This window comes from Ranitomeya imitator, chromosome 1 (genome assembly GCF_032444005.1).
Source record: "Ranitomeya imitator isolate aRanImi1 chromosome 1, aRanImi1.pri, whole genome shotgun sequence".
Lineage (NCBI taxonomy): Eukaryota > Metazoa > Chordata > Amphibia > Anura > Dendrobatidae > Ranitomeya > Ranitomeya imitator.
The window spans coordinates 44,118,505-44,145,517 of NC_091282.1; the positions used below are offsets into that span (position 1 = coordinate 44,118,505).

General features: G+C 42.4%; 1 protein-coding gene across 9 annotated transcripts in view; it reads left to right on the top strand.

Moving 5' to 3' along the window:
• Positions 1–27,013, top strand: part of TCF4 (transcription factor 4) — a 581,252-nt gene that overhangs the window by 261,242 nt on the left and 292,997 nt on the right. For all 9 annotated transcript variants that reach the window (XM_069746012.1, XM_069746015.1, XM_069746018.1 and 6 more), the window contains one exon: positions 18,916–18,980. In XM_069746012.1, coding sequence (XP_069602113.1) covers positions 18,916–18,980 — 65 coding nt within the window. The remainder of the gene's footprint in view (positions 1–18,915; positions 18,981–27,013) is intronic.

Consider the following 27,013-nt stretch of genomic DNA (forward strand, 5'->3'; position numbering starts at 1 on the left):
TCCCATCCCTTGGTTGAACATTTTAGACAGTTGCTGTCATGATCCAGACCGGGTTTTGAGTCCTGTCTTCCCCCTTTTCTGGTCTGGTCATTCCAGGGGTTAACTTTCTCAGCCTCAATCTGGTCTTAGGTTTGCTATGGCATGATTAGCTGACCCCGTTTGCATTGATTTGTTCTGCTGCTTGCTTACTGAACCCCTCTCTGTTTATACCTTCTTCCCTTCCCGACTCTGTGTTCCCCTTTTGTGTATTGACGCTCTGGTTTTTGACTCGGCTTGGACCCTGACCTGTTGTTTTGTCTCTTGTATTTTGCATATCCACTCCTTACTGGTACTGAACCATTTGGCTTGTTATTGACTTTGTGTTTGCTTATTCCCTTTGTACTGTGCTACAGTCTTATATTGACCCGGCTTGATTTGACTATTCTGCAGCCACCTGGTGGCGGCCTCAACACTGCATTGCAGGTCTGGTCCTGCTGTGTGCAGTCCTCGCTCCACTCTATTGCCACCTAGTGAAGCTTACAATTACCTGTATTGCAGTGGCGTGACAGTTGCCTTTTTTACAACCGTATACTGCCATGGCTGACACTGAAAATAATAAAGTAATTAAACTTTGGTAAATCATTTTTATATTTTTTAAACTTTTCAATTCATTACAAGTCAGATAAGGATGGTGAACTGGTCCTGAGACCCCCTGAAAAGACCACTCAGAAGCACACGCAAAGAACGGAGTGCATGCTCAATAGAAAGTAAATGGATTCGGAACTTCCCTTTTTGTGATTGATCATACAGGAGCTGCACTCTTTGGCCTCCTGAGCAGTGCACTTATGAGATGTAATGTGCTCCACTCTGTTCGTGCGCTCGTGTGCGCTTCTGCCTCCAGAGCTGCGCACTCCTGATCAGTTTTTTTGAGGTCTGGACACCCACCGATCTGCAAAAAATTTAAGGACCAAAAAATTCTAAAGCAATTGACCAAAGTTTAGTTATTCTTTAACCCTCAAGTGAACATTTGATTTTTTTAGGACTGTAATATTTTTTATATTTTTTTTTTTGCTATTTTTGGGGGATAAAAATAGTCAAGGCAACATAATGTCAGGAAATCCTTAGCATGGAGCGTAGCTATATATTCTGCGGAGGACGCATATAATATATATAAATCAATGACCAAGTCAACCCTCCATTGTGTATAAATGCCAAACTCTAGAGTTCTGACACTGGCGACTTTGTATTCCTCGACCTCGGCACTGGACAGTAAACTTGCTGGAATCCTGGAAACGACATAAAATATGCTACGTGTCCTCCGCTTCTTCTGGGGTTCGTCAATGCTCCTTTCTTCACTGGGTAGGACCATAGTGTTATTTATATCACACACAAAAAATAGTCATGGACCCGCACATTTATACTTCTGTTGTATGTAGCCGATTTTTAAGAACATTTATGCTGTTCTCGGGTCTGATGGCTGAAACATTTTGTGCTGGAAAAAACTGATGACTTCTTTCTCATACGATGATTTTAGGTTTTATGGGCACCGGGGCCGAAGGGAAGAGGTGACTGCTGCTTCTGCGCCAACTGGAGTTACACTCACATTTTGTATCAGCTGCAACTAAATTGTTCTCAGTAATAAATGAATATTGCAGTATGCAGCTCACAATTTTAAGATTTAGATTTTTTTTTAAATAAACCGTCTTTATTGAACAATAAACAAAAGGAACATAAATTGTTCAAGAGTATTAAAGGAGATCTGACAAATATAGTTTTACAGTACTTTTTTTAAAATATTTAGAAAACTCCATGTATCATTTCCTTTACACTTCACAAATACTTGTTACTTTGTATTGGTGTCACATGAAATCCCAATAAAATACATTTAAGTTGGTGGGTGTAACGTGAAAAAATTTGGAAAAGTTCATGTGGTATAAATACTTTTTCAAGGCACTGAATGTACACATTGAAACCACCAGCAGAATAGTGAGTGCAGCTCTGGAGTATAATACAGGATGTAACTCAGGATCAGTAATGTAATGTATGTGCACAGTGACTGCACCAGCAGAATAGTGAGTGCAGCTCTGGGGTATAATACAGGATGTAACTCAGGATCAGTAATGTGATGTCTGTGCACAGTGACTGCACCAGCAGAATAGTGAGTGCAGCTCTGGGGTATAATACAGGATGTAACTCAGGATCAGTAATGTAATGTATGTGCACAGTGACTCCACCAGCAGAATAGTGAGTGCAGCTCTGGGGTATAATACAGGATGTAACTCGGGATCAGTAATGTAATGTATGTACACAGTGACTGCACCAGCAGAATAGTGAGTGCAACTCTGGAGTATAATACAGGATGTAACTCAGGATCAGTAATGTATGTACACAGTGACTGCACCAGCAGAATAGTGAGTGCAGCTCTGGAGTATAATACAGGATGTAACTCAGGATCAGTAATGTAATGTATGTACACAGTGACTGCACCAGCAGAATAGTGAGTGCAGCTCTGGGGTATAATACAGGATGTAACTCAGGATCAGTAATGTAATGTATGTACACAGTGACTGCACCAGCAGAATAGTGAGTGCAGCTCTGGAGTATAATACAGGATGTAACTCAGGATCAGTAATGTATGTACACAGTGACTGCACCAGCAGAATAGTGAGTGCAGCTCTGGGGTATAATACAGGATGTAACTCGGGATCAGTAATGTAATGTATGTACACAGTGACTGCACCAGCAGAATAGTGAGTGCAGCTCTGGGGTAAAATACAGGATGTAACTCGGGATCAGTAATGTAATGTATGTACACAGTGACTGCACCAGCAGAATAGTGAGTGCAGCTCTGGGGTATAATACAGGATGTAACTCAGGATCAGTAATGTAATGTATGTACACAGTGACTGCACCAGCAGAATAGTGAGTGCAGCTCTGGAGTATAATACAGGATGTAACCCTGGATCAGTAATGCAATGTATGTACACAGTGACTCCACCAGCAGAATAGTGAGTGCAGCTCTGGGGTATAATACAGGATGTAACTCAGGATCAGTAATGTAATGTATGTACACAGTGACTGCACCAGCAGAATAGTGAGTGCAGCTCTGGGGTATAATACAGGATGTAACTCAGGATCAGTACAGCATCAGTAATGTAATGTATGTACACAGTGACTGCACCAGCAGAATAGTGAGTGCAGCTCTGGGGTATAATACAGGAGGTAACTCAGGATCAGTAATGTAATGTATGTACACAGTGACTGCACCAGCAGAATAGTGAGTGCAGCTCTGGAGTATAATACAGGATGTAACTCAGGATCAGTAATGTAATGTATGTACACAGTGACTGCACCAGCAGAATAGTGAGTGCAGCTCTGGGGTATAATACAGGATGTAACTCAGGATCAGTACAGCATCAGTAATGTAATGTATGTACACAGTGACTGCACCAGCAGAATAGTGAGTGCAGCTCTGGGGTATAATACAGGAGGTAACTCAGGATCAGTAATGTAATGTATGTACACAGTGACTGCACCAGCAGAATAGTGAGTGCAGCTCTGGAGTATAATACAGGATGTAACTCAGGATCAGTAATGTAATGTATGTACACAGTGACTGCACCAGCAGAATAGTGAGTGCAGCTCTGGAGTATAATTCAGGATGTAACTCAGGATCAGTAATGTAATGTATGTACACAGTGACTGCACCAGCAGAATAGTGAGTGCAGCTCTGGAGTATAATACAGGATGTAACTCAGGATCAGTAATGTATGTACACAGTGACTGCACCAGCAGAATAGTGAGTGCAGCTCTGGGGTATAATACAGGATGTAACTCGGGATCAGTAATGTAATGTATGTACACAGTGACTGCACCAGCAGAATAGTGAGTGCAGCTCTGGGGTAAAATACAGGATGTAACTCGGGATCAGTAATGTCATGTATGTACACAGTGACTGCACCAGCAGAATAGTGAGTGCAGCTCTGGGGTATAATACAGGATGTAACTCAGGATCAGTAATGTAATGTATGTACACAGTGACTGCACCAGCAGAATAGTGAGTGCAGCTCTGGGGTATAATACAGGATGTAACTCAGGATCAGTAATGTAATGTATGTACACAGTGACTGCACCAGCAGAATAGTGAGTGCAGCTCTGGGGTATAATACAGGATGTAACTCGGGATCAGTAATGTAATGTATGTACACAGTGACTGCACCAGCAGAATAGTGAGTGCAGCTCTGGGGTATAATACAGGATGTAACTCAGGATCAGTAATGCAATGTATGTACACAGTGACTCCACCAGCAGAATAGTGAGTGCAGCTCTGGGGTATAATACAGGATGTAACTCAGGATCAGTACAGGATCAGTAATGTAATGTATGTACACAGTGACTGCACCAGCAGAATAGTGAGTGCAGCTCTGGAGTATAATACAGGATGTAACTCTGGATCAGTAATGCAATGTATGTACACAGTGACTCCACCAGCAGAATAGTGAGTGCAGCTCTGGGGTATAATACAGGATGTAACTCAGGATCAGTAATGTAATGTATGTACACAGTGACTGCACCAGCAGAATAGTGAGTGCAGCTCTGGGGTATAATACTGGATATAACTCGGGATCAGTAATGTAATGTATGTACACAGTGACTGCACCAGCAGAATAGTGAGTGCAGCTCTGGGGTATAATACAGGATGTAACTCGGGATCAGTAATGTAATGTATGTACACAGTGACTGCACCAGCAGAATAGTGAGTGCAGCTCTGGGGTAAAATACAGGATGTAACTCGGGATCAGTAATGTCATGTATGTACACAGTGACTGCACCAGCAGAATAGTGAGTGCAGCTCTGGGGTATAATACAGGATGTAACTCAGGATCAGTAATGTAATGTATGTACACAGTGACTGCACCAGCAGAATAGTGAGTGCAGCTCTGGGGTATAATACAGGATGTAACTCGGGATCAGTAATGTAATGTATGTACACAGTGACTGCACCAGCAGAATAGTGAGTGCAGCTCTGGGGTATAATACAGGATGTAACTCAGGATCAGTAATGTAATGTATGAACACAGTGACTGCACCAGCAGAATAGTGAGTGCAGCTATGGGGTATAATACTGGATATAACTCGGGATCAGTAATGTAATGTATGTACACAGTGACTGCACCAGCAGAATAGTGAGTGCAGCTCTGGGGTATAATACAGGATGTAACTCAGGATCAGTAATGTAATGTATGTACACAGTGACTGCACCAGCAGAATAGTGAGTGCAGCTCTGGGGTATAATACAGGATGTAACTCGGGATCAGTAATGTAATGTATGTACACAGTGACTGCACCAGCAGAATAGTGAGTGCAGCTCTGGGGTATAATACAGGATGTAACTCAGGATCAGTAATGCAATGTATGTACACAGTGACTCCACCAGCAGAATAGTGAGTGCAGCTCTGGGGTATAATACAGGATGTAACTCAGGATCAGTACAGGATCAGTAATGTAATGTATGTACACAGTGACTGCACCAGCAGAATAGTGAGTGCAGCTCTGGAGTATAATACAGGATGTAACTCTGGATCAGTAATGTCATGTATGTACACAGTGACTCCACCAGCAGAATAGTGAGTGCAGCTCTGGGGTATAATACAGGATGTAACTCAGGATCAGTAATGTAATGTATGCACACAGTGACTGCACCAGCAGAATAGTGAGTGCAGCTCTGGGGTATAATACAGGATGTAACTCAGGATCAGTACAGCATCAGTAATGTAATGTATGTACACAGTGACTGCACCAGCAGAATGGTGAGTGCAGCTCTGGGGTATAATACAGGAGGTAACTCAGGATCAGTAATGTAATGTATGTACACAGTGACTGCACCAGCAGAATAGTGAGTGCAGCTCTGGAGTATAATACAGGATGTAACTCAGGATCAGTAATGTAATGTATGTACACAGTGACTGCACCAGCAGAATAGTGAGTGCAGCTCTGGGGTATAATACAGGATGTAACTCAGGATCAGTACAGCATCAGTAATGTAATGTATGTACACAGTGACTGCACCAGCAGAATAGTGAGTGCAGCTCTGGGGTATAATACAGGAGGTGACTCAGGATCAGTAATGTAATGTATGTACACAGTGACTGCACCAGCAGAATAGTGAGTGCAGCTCTGGAGTATAATACAGGATGTAACTCAGGATCAGTAATGTAATGTATGTACACAGTGACTGCACCAGCAGAATAGTGAGTGCAGCTCTGGAGTATTATACAGGATGTAACTCAGGATCAGTAATGTATGTACACAGTGACTGCACCAGGAGAATAGTGAGTGCAGCTCTGGGGTATAATACAGGATGTAACTCGGGATCAGTAATGTAATGTATGTACACAGTGACTGCACCAGCAGAATAGTGAGTGAAGCTCTTGCCTATAACAGAGTTTATCAGATATGATCAGTAAAATAGTAGATACAGCCTATGATTTACTTCATCCTGTGTTATTGCACTTAGCCCGTCGGTCACCTCAGGATCATCATTTTTTTGGATTCGTCTGATTCTGTTAATCCAGAGTACAGATACCTCCAAATACGCCAAGTCTCTATATGACTGCCAGCCTAATTTTTCTCTTTTACAATAAACAGAATTTTTCAGGTGAAGATCACATTAATTATTCGTGTTTGGCACTAGCAGTTTTCCTGCTACTTTTTTTTTTCCGATCCAACACCCCATTTAGTATTATGTGGAGGGGGGTGCTATGATATTTTCCAAAGCTGCGTGCTTCGGGCCTTTCCATTAATGAATATGATTGGGATATAAAGTCTGACCTTTATGTTATAGTCTAGAGGAGCAGACAGCAGCCTTCAGAAAGCATCAGATCATTAAGGCTGGCACGGATCCTCTGCAGGATTTGGGCCCGGATCAAATCCCCGCTTCACTGGTGTAGAACTTAGTAATGGGTGGCAAAAGTCCAACCCAATTTCTCTTTCCCAGGTGTCAGTTCCATCATGATGCTGATCATGAAGGAAGCTTACTCCAGGGAAGTGCAAAAAAACAATAAAAAGGAAAAAACCCGACTCTCGTGCAGCTTGTTACCCAGAATGCCGTCAGGAGGTTCCGTGATTGATTAAGCTCCGTTCTCACCGATAAGTGTCACGGTGATGAGGGCGGCGCACAGCTGCTGTCTCACAAACAGGCGGATGCTTTAATGAACAGCTTTGTTTTGCTACAGAATAAGTCATATTTACAGGAGCACCATGTATCCTCCAGAGCGGGAACCAGAGAGGATCGGGGGGCGGACAGACGCTCGGGTCCGTTGTACTTTTTGTTACTCAACAATGAGCTCCAATGATCGGATAAAAAATCATCAAAATTCATTGTAGGAACTTTTTGAATCAAAGTTCTTATTTTCCTCTAAGTTGATTGGCAGAGAGATGTCATGTGACCTCTGCAATTAGCACAGAGAGGACGGCTTTACCCATGGGATATTGGCAGAGAGGAATCACGTGACCTCTTCAAGTAGCCAATAAGCCCAGCAACGTTGGCTCAGAGAGATCATGTGTCCTCTCTGTTGTACATCTGGGTTTGAACCCCTGAGCTTGTGCTTTGTGACCGGCTTCTCTCGCCGGTGAACCACAAGCAGTTTCACCTTTTCTCTGGGTGTTTAGTTTTTGTTATCCCTGCTGCAGTCTTTTTAGGGTAACAGGTGTTTTTATTTGCTCATTTGTCTGGCCTGTCACTTTTTGGGTGCAGCTTTATATTCTTTTCCCCCTGCTAGTATTTCCTGCTGGTGATAGTCTCATTTTGATGTTCAGCCATACAGCAGAGATTTAAACCAGTCAGTGAAAGACCAGCAAGGGTTTATCTCTTTCTCACCCACAAAGTGCTCCATGGCTCAGCACAACCCTACATCTCTTCCCTCGCCTCAGTCTACCACCCTACCCGTGCCCTCCATTCTGCTAATGACCTAAGATTAACACCCCCAATAATCTGAACCTCCTATTCTTGTCTCCAAGATTTCTCACGAGCTGCGCAAATTCTTTGGAATGCACTACCCAGAACACTTCAATTAATCCCAAAACCCACACTTTTAAGCGTGCCCTAAAAGTGCTTTTCTTTAGACTGGCCTATCGCCCCAACTCACTTACCTAACTATACCTATATTGCCCATACAAAATTTTCTTCAATGACAGGACCTTCGTATCATCTGTTCACACACCCTACATGAACTTAATAGCCCTCTGTGTCTGTACTTTTACACATACTGGTTGGTGACCTGTTCATGCAGCATTACGTGAACACCCTATTTATTATATTGATGGCCGGACGGTACAATGAAAGCAATTGTTACCATCCACCTTTCGTGTCTCCCCTACTTCCTCATCTATTGTAAGCTTGTGAGCAGGACCCTCACTCCTCCTGATATCTTTTTTTGTCTGTACAAATCACCTCTAAAATGTGAAGTCCTGCGGAATATGTTGGTGTTAGAAATAAAATTATTATTATTATTATTGCTGTTTTTTCACAAAAGATGGACGTTTACTTTCATTCTTGTCCAACTTTTAATTTAGGCAATCAGGAACTCTTGACTATTATGAGTGATTTCGAGAAGTGGAAGCACTGGTTGGAGGGGGCTAAGCATAGAATAACTGTTGTTACTGATCAAAAAAATGTACTGTATGTTGATGCCGCTAAGTGCTTGAATACTAGTAGACAGGCCAGGTGGGCCCTCTTTTTCTCTCGATTTGATATCTCTGGGACATATCTCCCTGGTACTAAGACTGTTAAGGCTGATTGCTTTATTACATAGTTTTTTCCAGAGTTGAGGGAAGAAAATCCAGTCAAAATTCTTAGTGAAAGGATAGTGGTGGGTGAGGATTGATCTCAGACAACGCATTGTGGAAGCTCAGGTTTGTGCACCGGAAAGCTTGCCACCACGCAAGCTTTTTGTGCTCTCCTCGATTAGCACTGATCTTCTTAACAAACTGCATGACTCTGTGCTGGCCAAACATCCCAGTTCCTCTGCCACCTGGAGAGTTGTTTTAAAGTCCATTTGATGGCAGAGTGCTCGAAAGGATGTTGTTGAGTATGCCCGTAAGTGCAGAGTTTGCGCCAGGTCTAAAGCCTCTTGCCAGGCCCCTGCAAAGTTTCTTTTGCCTAACGAGGTTCTGTCTTAACTTTGGACTCATTTGTCTATGGATTTTGTCTCGGTGGTGGACCATTTGAGCAAGATGGTTCACCTGGTTCCTCTACTAAAAATGCCTACAGCTAAAAGTTTAGCTACATTGCTGATCTCTCACATAATAATAAGGTACATGGGGATCCTAAAAACATTATTTGCGATAGAGGGGTTCAGTTTATGGCTAGCTTTTGATGTAGTTTTACTCTAGATTAGGAATTAAGCTTTCGTTCTCCTCAGGTTATCATCTTGAGACGAATGATCAGAGAGAGAGAGAATGAATCAAGACACAATGTGATGCCTGCCGCACCTCTACCTGGTTCGCAGTATACTCACCTCTCCCGGCATGCTTCTCCCACTGCTGCAGCTCTGGCTGGGTCTTTTTTCGGGTCCCGGCGCGCTTGTCCGGGTCTGCGCGTCCCCGGTGTGTCCGCGCGCCAACTGGCATCCTCACTTCTGGTCTCCTCTATGGCCCCTGGTTCCCGGCAGTGGTGCATGCGCACTCCTCTCTCCGACTTCAGCGGCGCACGCGCACTCCCTCTGGCCGGCCTTCATTCGTCCCTCTCCTCCTTTCCATGAGGCTGCTGGTTTCCTGACCCGGAAGTTCTACTGGATGCTTCCTTTATCAGGTAGCCTCTCCCTCTGTCCTTTGCCTATTTGTCTATTGTTCTCCACACTAGATTCAGGTCCCTCGCTTCCTGGCTCCTCTTGTTCTCGGCCAGTCTGTTCAGTATTCTGTGCGTTTCCTATCCAGCTCTCTCCTGCTTTGTTATCTCTCTGCGTTTCCCCTTTCTGCCTTTCGTCCGTCCGTGCCTCTCCTTTGTTTTCCATTTTTCGTGTCTCCTGAATATCCTCCATCCATCTTCCTTGTTCTGTGCCACATCTATCCCTCCCGGTATCTCCTGCCTCCGCTACCTGTTTTCCCCACCTGCCTCTTGTGTTTCTCCTAAGTCCTGTCCACGGGTATCAGTGTCCCCGGTAATAGTCTTCTTTGGGCCTGCCCCTGACGCTCCCTGTATAGGGGGTAGTTTTCCAGGTCAGCTCACCCTAGGGAGGTTCATTGCCCTGGTCCACCGGGTTCACCCTAGGAGTCCCACAAACCCTACACACAACATTTAAGATGTTTTGTTTCATCTATTCAAGAGGACTGCATGGATTTTCTTCCTCTGGCTGAGTTCCCTGTCAATGTTCGCACTTCTACTGCTACCAATACCTCGCCTTTTTTGTTGTTGTGGGTGTTTTAATCCATTTTTAGAAATTCATCTGATTTATAGTTTGTAGTCCTAGAGGAGAATAGATATTCTTCTCGTTTGATTAAGGTCTGGAGAGAGGTTGTAGAAGGTCTTTTCATTACTTGTGATCACCCCAAGAGAACTGCGAACCACAGACGTAGGAGAGCACCTGTCTTTAAAGTGCGAGATTTTGTTTGGCTATTCTCTAAAAATCTTCATCTTAAAATTACATCAAGGAAATTTGCTGGTCCGCCTAAGGTAATTAAGATCATGACGGTCAAGCTCCCACTCTCGGTTCCGTGGAGGATTAATAATTCCTTCCATTCTTCTCTTCTTAAAAAGTTTGGGGGGTCTTCAGGGTATCACTGAGGTTGATTTGTAGGTAGACAAGGAGTATGAAGTGGAAAGAGTTTTGGGTTCCAGACATGTCAGACATCGCCTGCAATACTGTATTTTGTTAAATGGAAGGGTTTCGTTCCGTAAGATAATTCCTGGGTTGGTGCAGAAGATTTGCATGCGGATTGCCTAGTGAAGGAGTTCTTTCAGCGGTGTTAGCAGTTGGGGATCTCGGTGAGTCCAGTGGCCCCTTGTTCTGTATCTCAGTTCAAACCCCTGAGTCTGTGTTTTGTGGTCAGCTTCTCTGTCCACTGAGCCACAAGCAGATACACCTTTTCTCCAGGCATTTAGTTTTTTTTTTTTGAGGGTAACAGGTGTTTTCATTTGCTCATTTGCCTGCTCTATCACCTTCGGCTTTATATTCTTTTTCATATATTCTGGTTGACGCAGTCACAGGAAACAATATATCATGTGACCGGGGCAGAGAAACGGCAATTCAATCACTTACAGCATTTATAGAGAAGCAAGCCACCAATATTGCTGAATATAAATTTTGAGAAAGTGTGCGTGTCACACACAGTACTGATTTTTTCTTAGACACCTAATTTATTAGTCATCTAATATGACATATGTATGTACATGTCATACGAAATCTGCTGCCTGTTGCTACTGTTTGGGTATTTGCTCACAGAATTTTTTTGAGGAGGTCAAAAATGACCAGTTTTTATAGTGGAAACCGCTTCAAGAAATGCTCCTTCTTTCAGGAATTTTTGGAGGAATTTTTAATTTCCAGAAGTGAAAGAGTTTTTTGAAGCATTTTGGAAGAATGTTTCTTTTTCCAAAAAGAAGTACCTAGTTTGGAGCATTTTCCATCAGAAGATGGTTCAAAGAAATTACATCAATTTTCGTTTTTTCCCACTGGGTGTTTATCAAAAGCGGAAGTGAAACAATAACACTCAAAAGACTGACCATATAGATAGTGAAGTGGTTTTACAATAGAAATAAATAGGAAGAATCTTTTGGGAGTTTTTTGGACTTCAAAAATCCATTCAAAAAAACTTCTAAAAAACACGTACACATGGTTTTATTTTTTTATCTAGCATTTTTAAGTTGCTTCTTTTTGGGAAGGGGGAAATTGTGTTATAAGAATATAAGATGTAAAAAAAGAGAAGTAAAAAATAGTAATTTACCAATACTGCCAAAAAGGGATAATTTTTGGACCGTTTTTAATTTTAAAAAGTTTGACAATTCTGTGTGCTATTAAACAGGCTTTTTGTACAAACAAATAACATCCATTTACACATAGTAATGTCCAAATTACCTTCACATTTATGGCTAAGTCTGTTTTTTAGTTAGATACAGTTCTAGAGACCTTAGAGTGTTACATACACCTTTTCCTGGCAATTGGAAACTTTGGAGTACTTGCTATTCTTGGAGAATTTATATACTCTGGACCCAAATTTTTGGCCAAATTCAACAAATTCAGCAAATTACAATTTAGAAGAATTGCTCATTACTATTATTGCTTGATGTTATTTCAGTGTTATCTGCGGATAATTTTTGTCAATATATAAAAAAAAAATTGACCACATTCGACAGGAAATCATCTCCCAATCTCTTCATACCATGCACTGTCCTCCCTCCCCCACTGCATCTAGTTCACTCTCTGACTTTGAAGCAGTTACAGAAGAAGAAGTAAGCAGGCTCCTTGCATCTTCTCGCCCGACCACTTGCACCAGTGACCCCATTCCGTCACATCTCCTCCAGTCCCTTTCCCCGGCTATCACCTCTCACCTAACAAAAATATTCAACCTTTCCCTCACTTCCGGTATTTTTCCCTCCTCATTTAAGCATGCCATCATACATCCATTACTTAAAAAACCATCCCTCGATCAAAACTGTGCCGCTAATTATAGACCTGTCTCTAATCTTCCCTTCATCTCTAAACTCCTCGAACGCCTGGTCCACTCCCGTCTTACCCGCTATCTCTCAGATAACTCTCTTCTCGACCCTCTTCAATCTGGCTTCCGCTCTTTACACTCTACTGAAACTGCCCTCATTAAAGTCTCTAATGACCTACTAACAGCTAAATCTAATGGTCACTACTCCATGCTAATTCTCTTGGATCTCTCTGCAGCATTCGACACTGTGGATCATCAGCTCCTCCTCACTATGCTCCGCTCCATCGGCCTCAAGGACACCGTTCTCTCCTGGTTCTCCTCCTATCTCTCTGACCGATCCTTCACTGTATGTTTTGCTGGTTCCTCCTCCTCTCACCTTCCCCTTACTGTTGGGGTTCCTCAAGGATCAGTCCTAGGCCCCCTCCTCTTCTCGTTGTATACTGCCCCTATTGGACAAACAATCAGTAGATTTGGTCTCCAGTACCATCTCTATGCTGACGACACCCAATTATACACTTCTGCTCCCGATATCACACCGACCTTTTTAGAAAACACCAGTGATTGTCTTACCGCTGTCTCTAACATCATGTCCTCCCTCTATCTGAAACTAAACCTGTCAAAAACTGAACTCCTCGTGTTCTCTCCCTCTACTAACCTACCTTTGCCTGACATTGCCATCTCCGTGTGCGGTTCCACCATTACTCCAAAGCAACATGCCCGCTGCCTTGGGGTCATCCTTGATTCTGACCTTTCATTCACCCCCCACATTCGATCACTGGCTCGCTCTTCTTACCTGCATCTCAAAAACATTTCTAGAATTCGCCCTTTTCTTACTTTCGACTCTGCAAAAACTCTTACTGTTTCACTTATTCATTCTCGTCTGGACTATTGTAACTCTCTACTAATCGGCCTCCCTCTTACCAAACTTTCCCCACTCCAATCTGTCCTGAATGCTGCAGCCAGGATCATATTCCTCACCAACCGTTACACCGATGCCTCTACCCTGTGCCAGTCATTACACTGGCTACCCATCCACTCCAGAATCCAGTACAAAACTACTACCCTCATCCACAAAGCACTCCATGGCTCAGCACCACCCTACATCTCCTCCCTGGTATCAGTCTACCACCCTACCCGTGCCCTCCGCTCCGCTAATGACCTCAGGTTAGCATCCTCAATAATCAGAACCTCCCACTCCCGTCTCCAAGACTTTTCACGTGCTGCGCCGATTCTTTGGAATGCACTACCTAGGTTAATACGATTAATCCCCAATCCCCAAAGTTTTAAGCGTGCCCTAAAAACTCATTTGTTTAGACTGGCCTACCGCCTCAATGCATTAACCTAACGATCCCTGTGTGGCCTATTTATAATAAAAAAAAAAAAAAAAAAAGGTTCCTCGCATCATGTTCTCATACACTTTATGCAGTATTAGCCCTCTGTGTCTGTACTGCTACATACTTAGGCAGGTAACTGGTTCATGCAGCTTTACATGAACACCTGAGCCTTACACTATAGCTGGTCTGAATAACTAAAGCAATTGTTACCATCCACCTCTCGTGTCTCCCCTTTTCCCCATAGTTTGTAAGCTTGCGAGTAGTGTTGAGCATTCCGATACCGCAAGTATCGGGTATCGGCCGATACTTGCGGTATCGGAATTCCGATACCGAGATCCGATATTTTTGTGATATCGGGTATCGGTATCGGAAGTGTAAAATAAAGAATTAAAATAAAAAATATTGTTATATTCACCTCTCCGGCGGCCCCTGGACATCAGCGGGAGGATCCGGCGTCCGGCACGGCTTCTTTCTTCAAAATGCGCGCCTTCAGGACCTGTGGTATGACGTCCCGGCTTCTGATTGGTCGCGTGCCGCCCATGTGACCGCCACGCGACCAATCAGAAGCCGCGACGTCATTCCTCAGCTAAAGTCCTAGAATGAGCGCCTTTTAGGACCTGAGGAATGACGTCGCGGCTTCTGATTGGTCGCGTGGCGGTCACATGGGCGGCACGCGACCAATCAGAAGCCGGGACGTCATTCCACAGGTCCTGAAGGCGCGCATTTTGAAGAAAGAAGCCGTGCCGGACGCCGGATCCTCCCGCTGATGTCCAGGGGCCGCCGGAGAGGTGAATATAACAATATTTTTTATTTTAATTCTTTATTTTACACTTTAATATGGATCCCAGGGCCTGAAGGAGAGTTTCCTCTCCTTCAGACCCTGGGATCCATGAGGATACATTCCGATACTTGATGTCCCATTGACTTGTATTGGTATCGGATATCGGTATCGGCGATATCCGATATTTTTCGGGTATCGGCCGATACTATCCGATACCGATACTTTCAAGTATCGGACGGTATCGCTCAACACTACTTGCGAGCAGCAGGGCCCTCACTCCTCCTGGTATCTGTTTTGAACTGTGATTTCTGTTATGCTGTAATGTCTATTGTCTGTACAAGTCCCCTCTATAATTTGTAAAGCGCTGCGGAATATGTTGGCGCTATATAAATAAAATTATTATTAATATATGACAATATTTTTTCGCCTTCATGTGGCATTTCCCTAAAGTCCCCAAATCTGTTTTTTATTACTCACGACTTTAGACACTCTGCTCTGGTAAGCATGAGATGCAACTTAATCCCATGTAGTCTTAATCCAGGACCTGATGCATTCTAAAATCTTGATCTTGAAGGACAAGTATAGAAAACCTTCTCTGTTCCTCTAGCATCAAGTCCAACATGGAAGCCCTTGACACATGTTCAGTCTCCGAAAAGACTAGACCGGATTCCTTTATGTTGGCTGAGATGATATTTTACATGTTGATGAACCCAGGTGATGCCATAAAGTTATACATCCCCCCTTTGGCACCATCATCTCTCTCTAGCAACATAATACCTTTTTAAATAATTGTTTTTAGGTTTCCGGAACCTGAAGGTTCAATTTTCCGACTCTGCCGCCGCTCTCATTAAGTCTCCACTGAATATTTTAACACATAATATGCAGATTTCAGTTGATAACGTGTGATTCAAGGAAAAGAAGAAGTCACTATTGCTGGTGATATATGAGAATATACATGCCTCTAAAGAAAATATTACCGCCAAACCGTGAGCTTCATCCAATGCATTGCGGTACACATGGGGATATGGCCGGAAAATGTGCATCATCTATAATGATAATAAAGGATGTTTTACGGGGTGGCAAACTCGGCAATTGCCTATGGCTTCCGTTTTCTATGAGCCCCTATAGAAAGTGTCCCCAGGAGTAGTATAGTAAAACATTAATTTGTGCTGTGGTTGGCAAAACTGCACCCTTACACAGAGCAGTGTGCCCTACATTATGAAGCACTATGCAAGTGTTGTATCACAGCTGCAAAATGTCTCTTGCTCCTCCCTACAGTATGTGGCAGCCGTTTGCAGGCTCTACAGTTGTGCTCAAAAGTTTACTTACCCCAGCAGAATTTTAGTTGGTTTGGCCTTTTTTCAGAGAATATGAATAATAACACCAACTTTTTTTCCACTCATGGTTAGTGGTTGGATGAAGCCTTTTATTGTCACACTACTCTCTATTTCAAACATAATTACAGCCCAAAACATCCAAATGACCCTGATCAAATGTTCACATACCCCATTTCTTAATACCGTGTGTTGCCCCTTCTAACATCAATGACAGCTTGAAGTCTTTTGTGGATGAGGTTGCTTATTTTCTCAGATGGTAAGCTGCAGAATCTTCTTGGCAAAAAGCTTCCAGTTCCTGTAAATTCCTGGGCTGTATAGCATGAACTGCGCGCTTGAGATCTCCCCAGAGTGGCTCAATGATATTGAGGTCAGGAGACTGAGATGGCCACTCCAAAACCTTCACTTTGTTCTACTGTAGCCAATGACAGGTTGACTTAGCCTTGTGTTTTGGATTGTTGTTATGCTGAAATGTCCAAGTACGTCCCATGCGCAGCTTCCGGACTGATGATTGCAAATTTGCCTTCATTATTTGCTGATAACGTGCTGCATTCATCTTTCCTTCAACTTTGACCAAGTTTCCTGTGCCTTTGTAGTTCGCACATCCCCAGAACATCAGCGTTCCACCTCCGTGCTTTACAGTAGGAATGGTGTTCCTTTCATCATAGGCCTTGCTGACCTCTCTCCCAATGTAATATTTATGGTTGTGGCCAAAAAGTTACCGTAAATTTTAGTCTCATCACTCCAAATTACCTTGCTCCAGAAGTTTTGAGGCTTGTCTCTGTGCTGTTTTGCGTATTGTAGGCGAGATACTTTGTGGCATTCATGCAGTAATGGCTTTCTTCTGGCAACTCGACCAAGCAGCCCATTTTTCTTCAAGTGCCTTCTTATTGTGCATCTTGAAACAGCCACACCGCTAGTTTTCAGAGAGTGCAGTATTTCAGCTGATGCTATTTGTGGGTTTTTCTTTGCATCCCAAACAATTTTCCTGGTGGTTGTGGACGACATTTTTGTTGGTCTACCTGACCGTGGTTTTGTTTTTACAGAGCCCCTGATTTTCCATTTGCTAATCACAGCTTGAACGCTGCTGACTGACATTATCAATTCCTTGGATATCTTTTTGTATCCCTTTTTGTTTTATACAGTTCAACTACCTTTTCCCATAGATCCGTTGACAATTCTTTTGCTTTCCCCATGACTCACAATCCAGAAATGTCAGTGGCTGGATGAAAGATGCAAGAGTCTGTCTGGATCCCAGAAACTCACTCAGTTTTTATGCACACACACTGATTATACGGAAACAGGTGACAGGTGAGGATGTTACCTTTAGTAGCCATTCACACCCATTTGTGTCAACTTCTGTGCATGTTATCAGGCCAAAATCACCAGTGTATGTGAACTTTTTATCAGGGCTATTTGGATGTTTTGGGTTGTCATTTTGATTTAAAAAGAGAAAACACAGTAGTTTGACAATAAATGGCTTCACCCAAGCACTAACCATCAGTGGAGAAAATGGAGAAACAGTTTTGGTGTTTTCATTCAAATTCTCTGAAAAAAAGGCCAAGAAAGTAAAAATTCTGTTGGGGTATGTAAATTTTTGAACACAAATGTACATACAGTACTTCATGGACACCCTATGATTTAATATTTTGGCATCGAATTGCATTATTTTATGGAAATTTTACAGGAGTATTGTTTATTCTCAATACATGGCGGTATTTGTTGGACCCTTGATGTCATGCCAGCTGCCTTTTGGATTAATGGTTGAGGGTTGATTGGGGCCATCAGGCACAGGGACATTGTTAAACTTTTGTAGAAAAAAAAGTTGTTGGCTTTCTGCTATTACCATTACCACCATTTATATTGCAACTATTATGTGGGTTCTCTGCACACCTTTAATTATTGTCATTTAAAGACGTTGCCTGGTACATTAATAATTATGGCCTCTGTTTACATTGATGGTCTAGCCTTAGTAACAGGGCCCCAACCTACTAGGCACTATTTAAAATACTGGAAAAAAAAGAACATTTGTGTTCATTAAGGCACTGGGGCTCCAGTGCTTCTTCTTCCCCTGTGCCCCAATGGTTATGCCCATGAACACTGACAGACAAGAACAGAGAGCACTATGCAGAAAAGGCGAAACTCCACATACCCAGGAGTACTTTTCCAAGCATAGTAGTTGCATGATCAGATTGGATGTGCAGTACTTAGATATTTCCTATTTCAATGTTTGCAGGAAAGCATTTAAGTGATCAGGGAGGGAGGAGAAAGGAGGAGCTGAACAGTCCTCATCTCCTATTGTCAACACAGGATCCTTGGTTTTCTGCCTCCAGTTCCATAATAGGAGTGTATCACTGCCCACTGACAATAATATCAGATCGTGGAATACTCACACCTGCAGCTTCCACATATCAGCTGTTTGCAGGTCAGAAGTATACAGTGTATAGAACCGGAACAACCAAGCTCCGTACACCATGTAGTGACCGTTCTCAAGTTCTGCAGTTCAGCTCCCATTGAAGTGAATGTGGTTTGAGCTGCAGTACCAAGAATGGCCACTACATGGTGAAGAGAGCTGTGCAGCGGCGGCTCTGTGCGCAACTGACCACAGCAGGACCTGCAAACAGCTGATCGAGGAGGGCGCCAGGTGATGGTCCTGCACCGATCTGGTCCACCAGTATCAGCATCCTGGACATCCCCTTTAATCACAAGGATAACGGAAATCTTTATGGGAGATTTAATGCAATACGATGTATGCTGTGTTAGCCGACATCTGGAGGAAGCCTGAAATAACCAATGAGGTAGACTAACATGCTGCTTTATATGTTGTCTTTTACAGGTAAATCCGATAGGTCCTCATACACGTGCTATGGGAGAGACTCAGAGATACAGGGCTGTCATCAGGTAAGATGGATCAATCATGAAATATCGTTATACCTGACAATTCCTTATTGTGCTCGGTACAGTCAGAGTCCTAATTAAGCTTCTTGAATATTCGAGTGCACCCTAAATGATCAATAGTGTCCGCACCTCTGTTCTTATGTCAAGGAGCAAACTGAAGAAAAAATGGTGAATAATCACAACAAAAGGATGGACCATGGTAAAGGGTCACAGGTGCGGTCAGCTTAGGGACAGTCCTGTCAATCTGGGTGGGAAGGACCAGGTGAAGATCCGCCCAGGTGACTCTTGTCCTTGTTTCTGGTTAATTTTTAAGCTGTTTTCTCCGTAAAACCTCAATGTCTGCATTGAGGGGGCCCGTTCCTGAGCCACATTACCAGCAATCAGGGGGTTGAGAAGCCAAGTTACTGCTCCAGAACTGACGATCACACGATCCAGTGCCGGGCCCCCGATAACCTCTGCTGCGCACAGCGAGTCTGTGATATCCTGGAATTATAGCTCATCATGAGTCAGCACTTCTGCTCCAAAGGAATTCAGCAAAAACAAAAAAGTACTATCAAAAAGCCTCCAAAATGGCTCTTAGGACCTTGTTAGGGGAAACTGGGTAAAATAAAGAAAGAAAAAAATAAAAGAATTCTACGGCTATCCCTAACCACAGCTGTAGCCCCAATCTCAATATTGCAAAAGTTATCCTCCCCTATATAAAAGAAAAATGTCATCCCTATCCCAAACCACAAGTGTGACCCTGCCCTCTGATTACCACAAGGAGAACATTAAAAAAAATCTTTTTAGAGGCGCTTACCCTTAAAAAAAGTTAGAAAAAAACAACTGCTGAGATCCCCACTGATTGCCAGAATGGCGGCACTCTCTGACAAGTATAACTGCGGCATTCTAAAAGGTATCAACCACTGAGGACTCTCAATTCTAAATAGCATTCTAACTGGGGACACAAGCCCCCATCCTGGCCATTAGTGGGGGTCTCTGCAGGTGGAACTGTACAACTGAGTAGCTATCACTTATCCTGTTGACATGTTTTTATTGGAAATACCCTTTTAGAGAGGACCTGTCACCAGCTCAAAAGTGTCCAGTTTTTGCTCCAATTTTATTCCCTCTGCTCCCCTGAGTATCCCTTTATTTTCCTTTTTTTTATCTGCCTTACGGTTTCAGAGATATAGGCATTTTTTTTTGCTAATTTTTTGTTCGTTCCTAGGGGGCGTGTCTTACAGGATAATATGCAGACACGCCCCCACGGAACCCTGTGAGCCACTCACTCTTTGTAAAGACCATACAAATTAAAAGACCGATATCTCTTGAATCGTAAAACTGATTAAAAAAAAGGAAAAAAAAAGGAATACTCAGGGGAGCAGCGGGAATAAAAATAAAGTAAAAACTGAACACTGTTGACCTAGTGACAGATCCCCTTTAAGTTGCTTAAAATTTATGTTTACATTGAAAAGCTGATAATAACCTATACAGTGCTAACACTTCCCATGTCTGAGGCTTAGCTACACTTGTATCCAGTCAGAACAAGAAGGAGATTGGTGCTGTTGATTTATTGTGCTCAGAGAATTGTCTAGGCTAGATGCAATTGTAACAAACCTTCAGCTGTGGGATTGAGGCTTTCATTTTCTATGTATGGGCTCTATCTGAGTTTTTCACGGATAGCACAGGTACCCATCATATTCAATGGAGCTGTTCACATTTACGTTTTCTTGAGGATCGACATGTCTGTTTTTGATAGAATTTGCAGATCAAACTTGCCCATTCAAGCAAATAGAAAATAATTACATTAAATCAATAATAAAGATAATATAAAATAATAAATAAATATAAAATCAAATGACTAAAAATTATAAATCTAAAATAATATAACAAGTTATGAATAAATACAAGCTAATTAAAATAAATATAAATATAAAGTAATAATAAATAAATAAATATAAAATAATATCTACTATATAATTGTCTAAGGGTCACTTCCGTCTGTCTGTCCTTCTGTCTGTCCTTCTTTCTGTCACAGATATTCATTGGTCGCGGCCTCTATCTGTCATGGAATCCAAGTCGCTGATTGGTCGTGGCAAAACGCCCACAACCATTGCCACGACCAATCAGTGACGGGCGCAGTCTGGAAGAAAATAGCCGCTCCTTACTCCCCGCAGTCAGTGCCCAGCACCCGCATACTCCCCTCCGGTCACCGCTCACACAGGGTTAATGCAGGCAGTAACGGAGCGCATTATGCTGCGGGTAACGCACTCCGTTACCGCTGCTATTTACCCTGTGTGACCAAGTTTTTACTATTGATGCTGCCTATGCAGCGTCAATAGTAAAAGCCTTCTAATGTTAAAAATAATTAAAAAAAATAAAAAATCATTATATACTCACCTTCCGCCACCTTTCCCACTCCTCGCTACGCTCCGGTGACCGCTCCATGCAAGCGGCAGGTTCCGGTGGTATGGGAGAAGGATCTGCCATGACGTCACGGTCATGTGACAGTGACATCATCACAGTCCCTGCGCGCCTGCGTGAGAAGGACCAGCCATGATGTCAGGGTTATGTGATCAAGCTACAAGTGGCCCTCGGAAGGTGACTATATGTTTATTTTTTATTTTTTAACCTGTGACATACGTCGCTGTGCAATATACTACGTGGCTCTGTGCTGTATTACTACGTGACTGGGCAATATACTACGTGACTGGGCAATATACTACGTAGCTGTGCAATATACTATGTGACTGGGCAATATACTACGTGACTGGGCAATATACTATGTAGCTGGGCAATATACTATGTGACTGGGCAATATACTACGTGACTGGGCAATATACTACGTAACTGGCCAATATACTATGTCACTGGGCAATATACTACGTGACTGGGCAATATACTACGTGACTGGGCAATATACTATGTAGCTGGGCAATATACTATGTGACTGGGCAATATACTATGTGGCTGGGCAACATACTACGTGACTGGGCAATATACTACGTGCCTGGGCAATATACTACGTGCCTGGGCAATATACTACGTTGCTCTGTGCTGTATTACTACGTGACTGGGCAATATACTACGTGGCTGGGCAATATACTATGTGGCTGAGCAATATACTATGTGGCTGGGCAACATACTACATGGCTGGGCAATATACTAAGTGGCTGGTCAATATACTATGTGACTGGGCAATATACTAAGTGGCTGGTCAATATACTATGTGACTGGGCAATATACTACGTGACTGGGCAATATACTATGTGACTGGGCAATATACTACGTAGCTGGGCAATATACTATGTGACTGGGCAATATACTACGTGGCTGGACAATATACTATGTGGCTGGGCAACATACTACGTGACTGGGCAATATACTACGTGCCTGGGCAATATACTACGTCGCTCTGTGCTGTATTACTACGTGACTGGGCAATATACTACGTGGCTGGGCAATATACTATGTGGCTGGGCAATATACTATGTGGCTGGGCAACATACTACATGGCTGGGCAATACAATATACTACGTGCCTGGGCAATATACTACGTGGCTGGGCAATATACTACGTGACTGGGCAATATACTACGTGGCTGGGCAATATACTACGTGGCTGGGCAATATACTACGTGGCTGGGCAATATACTATGTAACTGGGCAATATACTACGTGGCTGGGCAATATACTGCGTGGCTGGGCAATATACTACGTGGCTGGGCAATATACTACGTGACTGGGCAATATACTACGTAACTGGGCAATATACTACGTGGCTGGGCTATATACTACGTGGCTGGGCAATATACTATGTGGCTGGGCAATATACTATGTAACTGGGCAATATACTACGTGGCTGGGCAATATACTACGTGGCTGGGCAATATACTACGTGGCTGGGCAATATACTATGTAACTGGGCAATATACTACGTGGCTGGGCAATATACTACGTGACTGGGAAATATACTATGTAACTGGGCAATATACTACGTGGCTGGGCAATATACTACGTGGCTGGGCAATATACTACGTGGCTGGGCAATATACTATGTAACTGGGCAATATACTACGTGACTGGGCAATATACTACGTGGCTGGGCAATATACTACGTGACTGGGCAACATACTATGTGGCTGGGCAATATACTATGTAACTGGGCAATATACTACGTGACTGGGCAATATACTACGTGGCTGGGCAATATACTGCGTGACTGGGCAATATACTATGTAACTGGGCAATATACTACGTGGCTGGGCAATATGCTACGTGGCTGGGCAATATACTACGTGTCTGGGCAATATACTACGTGACTGGGCAATATACTACGTAACTGGGCAATATACTACGTGGCTGGGCAATATACTACATGGCTGGGCAATATACTACGTGGACATGCATATTCTAGAATACCCGATAGGATCAGGCCACCATCTAGTAGTAAATATAAATAAAGAAATAAAAATGAAATTAAATAAAAAAAATGAAATAACAATACCAATAAATAAGTATAAAATAAAATAATAAGTAAATAAAAACTAAATAAGAATATAAAATAATAATAAATATAAATAATAATAAATAAATAATAATAAATATAAAATATAAAATAATGTAATTAATAGTAAATAAATAAAAATACATAATTTTTATGTAAATATAAAATAATATTAAATGCATATAAAATAATATAATGCATAAAAATTAATAAAGACTAAATAAAATAAATAAAAATATTAAATAAGAATAAATACATAGAAAATAATCCGTGAGGAACACAGCTATAACTCAAACAAACTGACGACTAAATGAGCCCTTTAGTTATGTGCACGCTGAGTTTTTTTAAGGAAGTTTTGAGCTGATTCACTCCAAAAATATCACAAAAAATAGCCTAAAAAAAATCTTGAAATACTCATCGTAATCACCATATGAGCAGTTTTTGGAGTATTTTTTTTAGGATTTGAGATAAGCCAAGTGGAAAGAAAAATAAAGTACATGTCCATTGTTGAAACTTATCCTGATGGAAAAACGCTTCAAATTTGGCACTGGCCAATCAAAAGGCTGCAAAACCAAAAACACTTTAGGAAAAAAAAGACCTGTTCAGGAACAGAAAAAAACTCGTCCAAAGGAGAGTTACCGTTTTTTGCATCAAACATTTTTAAAGGCCGTCTGTGCTTTCTGTAGTCTCATGGTCCAATTTACCGACCAAAGAAGTGCATGCAACAGAAGGACGGTCGGGAATATGGATCAGCAAGTGAAGACAGTCACATCGGCATCTTGCATGTGATTGACCTGTTTTTTTGGATCCGGCCTTCTGTACCTGGCCGTACTTACATAAAACCGGCCTATTTATGAGCCTCTGAGGACTAGAACAGGACACACGATCAAATCTGGGTCCCCTTCCTCCATGGACCTCTTAGACGGCAATGGTAGCCAATATTTGGCCACTGTAAATTATTTTATTCCATCCAAATAGGGATCCCTGTAGGGAAGACGTCATATCTAAGCCATCAAAGGAGGACTGCTCTCGATGGAGGAAGCCTTGTCCTGCACTAGACAAAGAATTCGAGAGCAAAAAAACAGAGTCTAAAAATCGGTCATAAGGCAAATCTTCCGTTTTATATGACAACGGCCATAAATGAACTCCTGAAGTTTCTTGTGGAAGTAGACTTGTAGAAAACGGATAAAAATGTCTGCAAAAAACTGATTTGTTGTTCTTTTTTTATCATTCAATTGTTTTTGGCTTTATGTCAAGGCCAACAGGCTCCATGCAGAATCCTCTCGAGGGATTTATCCGTCAGCCTGAAAAAAAAAAACTACGAATCTTTCCATAAAACGATGAAATGTCAAAGGCACCGGGCCCCGCTGTCGTGCGGCGGTGGAAGTTCTGTCTGCCGTTTACACGCTTGTAACTCTTTGTCACACCTCAGATTACATCGCTTCGAGACAATTGCTCTATTAGAGTGTTGGGTTTTTTAGGGTTTTTGATGCCTTTTTTTCTTTCATTTGGCAGTTGCACATGAGTGTTATGTTGTTTGTCCCCATTTATGAAAATACTACCCACATGCACATGTTTGGCAGTGATGCTGAACATAAGCTATTATCAAAATACCTCATTGTATGGAGCGCATTGAGGGGGAGAAGGTAAAAAAAGGCATAAAGGAACATCATCATTGTCTGCCGACGGTCTCTGTGGATCGGGGCATAAAAAATGCACAGACTTCAATTTTTCTTTATTCAAAACCGTCCTCGACTATGAAATGAGCAATAGATGTCGATTTTTTACAATGACCTTGGGTTGTTTGTAGCATTTCATAGACTGTTAGAAATCCATACACACTCATAAAATGAAAAGTGTAGACCTTCACGATTCCTGGAGGCTCTTCTTCCATGTCACTGTGGGTTCATAGGTTCCCCAGTGATGGCAGCAAGGACCAGCATGGGTCCCTGCCGTGTGCACAGGAGCATGTGCATGAAGGGATGTACAGACCCTAATGTTTTAGGTGAACCATCAACACTGCCATGAATTCCACGCGTAATACAAGGGATACTGTGGTTGGCATTTAAAAGAGGCTCTATAGCTGTGACTGGCAGCGTACTGGAGGCACTGTGATTATTAGCATTGTTATGTAACACTGGCATTGTTATACAGTCTGGCACTACCTTTGTTATAGAGACATTGTGTCTGGCACTGTAGCACACCGTCATTGTTATAGAGGCACCGTGGCTGATACTGTTATGAGGACACTGTCATTATTATAGAGGCACTGTGGCTGACACTTATGAGGGCACTGTCATTGTTATAGAGGCACTGTGGCTGACACTGTTAGAGGGCACTGTCATTGTTATAGAGGCACTGTGGCTGACACTGTTATGAGGGCACTGTCATTGTTATAGAGGCACTGTGGCTGACACTGTTATGAGGGCAGTGTCATTAACATAGAGGCACTGTGGCTGACACTGTTACGAGGGCACTGTCATTAATATAGAGGCACTGTGGCTGAGACTGTTATGGACAACTGTGATTGCTATAGAGGCACTGTGGCTGACACTGTTATGAGGGCACTGTCATTGTTATAGAGGCAATGTGGCTGACAGTTATGAAGGCACTGTCATTGATATGGAGACACTGAAATTGGCACTAATAAGGAACACTGACTTTGTTATAGAGGCACTGTAATTGGTACTGTTATCGGTAGGCCTTATGGCTAGCATTGTTATGGAGGCACTGTGGCTGACACTGTTATTAAGGAACTATCATTCATATGGAGGCAATGTAAAAAGTAACACTGACTTTGTTATAGAGGTACTGAAAATGGTACTGTTATGGGTCATTATCATTGCTATAGAGGCACATTGACTAGCACTGTTATAGGGTTCTGTGAAAGTTCTCACGCAGCAGTGCCGTAAGTGAGATCACCTGACTGATCACAGCACTCTCAAACCCCTGAAGAAGCCGGTTTCCAGGGATGTGCTTGGGGCCATGTTTTCTAGCCTCTGCCATTTACATTGTACCTGTATAAATCTGATGACTAAATTGCTTTATTACATAAGTTCCTCGGATTTCCTTTGGGGAGGTGTTCAGTTCCCTATTCAAGTCTTACACCGATAAGATGTCTCTATTATTAATAGTATTCCACATTGTAGAAGTGTCAAAGTATCATTTATTACTTTTGGCATCTCATGGATATTGCATTACAAGGTATGGTTTATACTTTAAAGGTTTTATTATTATTACTTAAATGTGTGTATTTGAGGATGAAAAAAAATCAATTTTGCAATTTGGACCTTTTAAAAGATCAACTTTGATGTGGTCTGTGGCCATAAATCAACTGAGAGGAGCTGTCAGGAAATAGGAAGAGTTTCTTATTACTTCAGTTACACGTACAGAGCTCTCAGCTGCAGTTTCCTGTGCCTACCTGCACAGGCTGGAATTCTAAGCCACTCTTCCTCCCTCCCCCCTGTAATATAGCTGTAATGTGAAACCAGCGTGCTAGCAACATTCACTGAGGAATTTTTATGGCTTTGAGCTGGGAAAGCCAGTCTTCT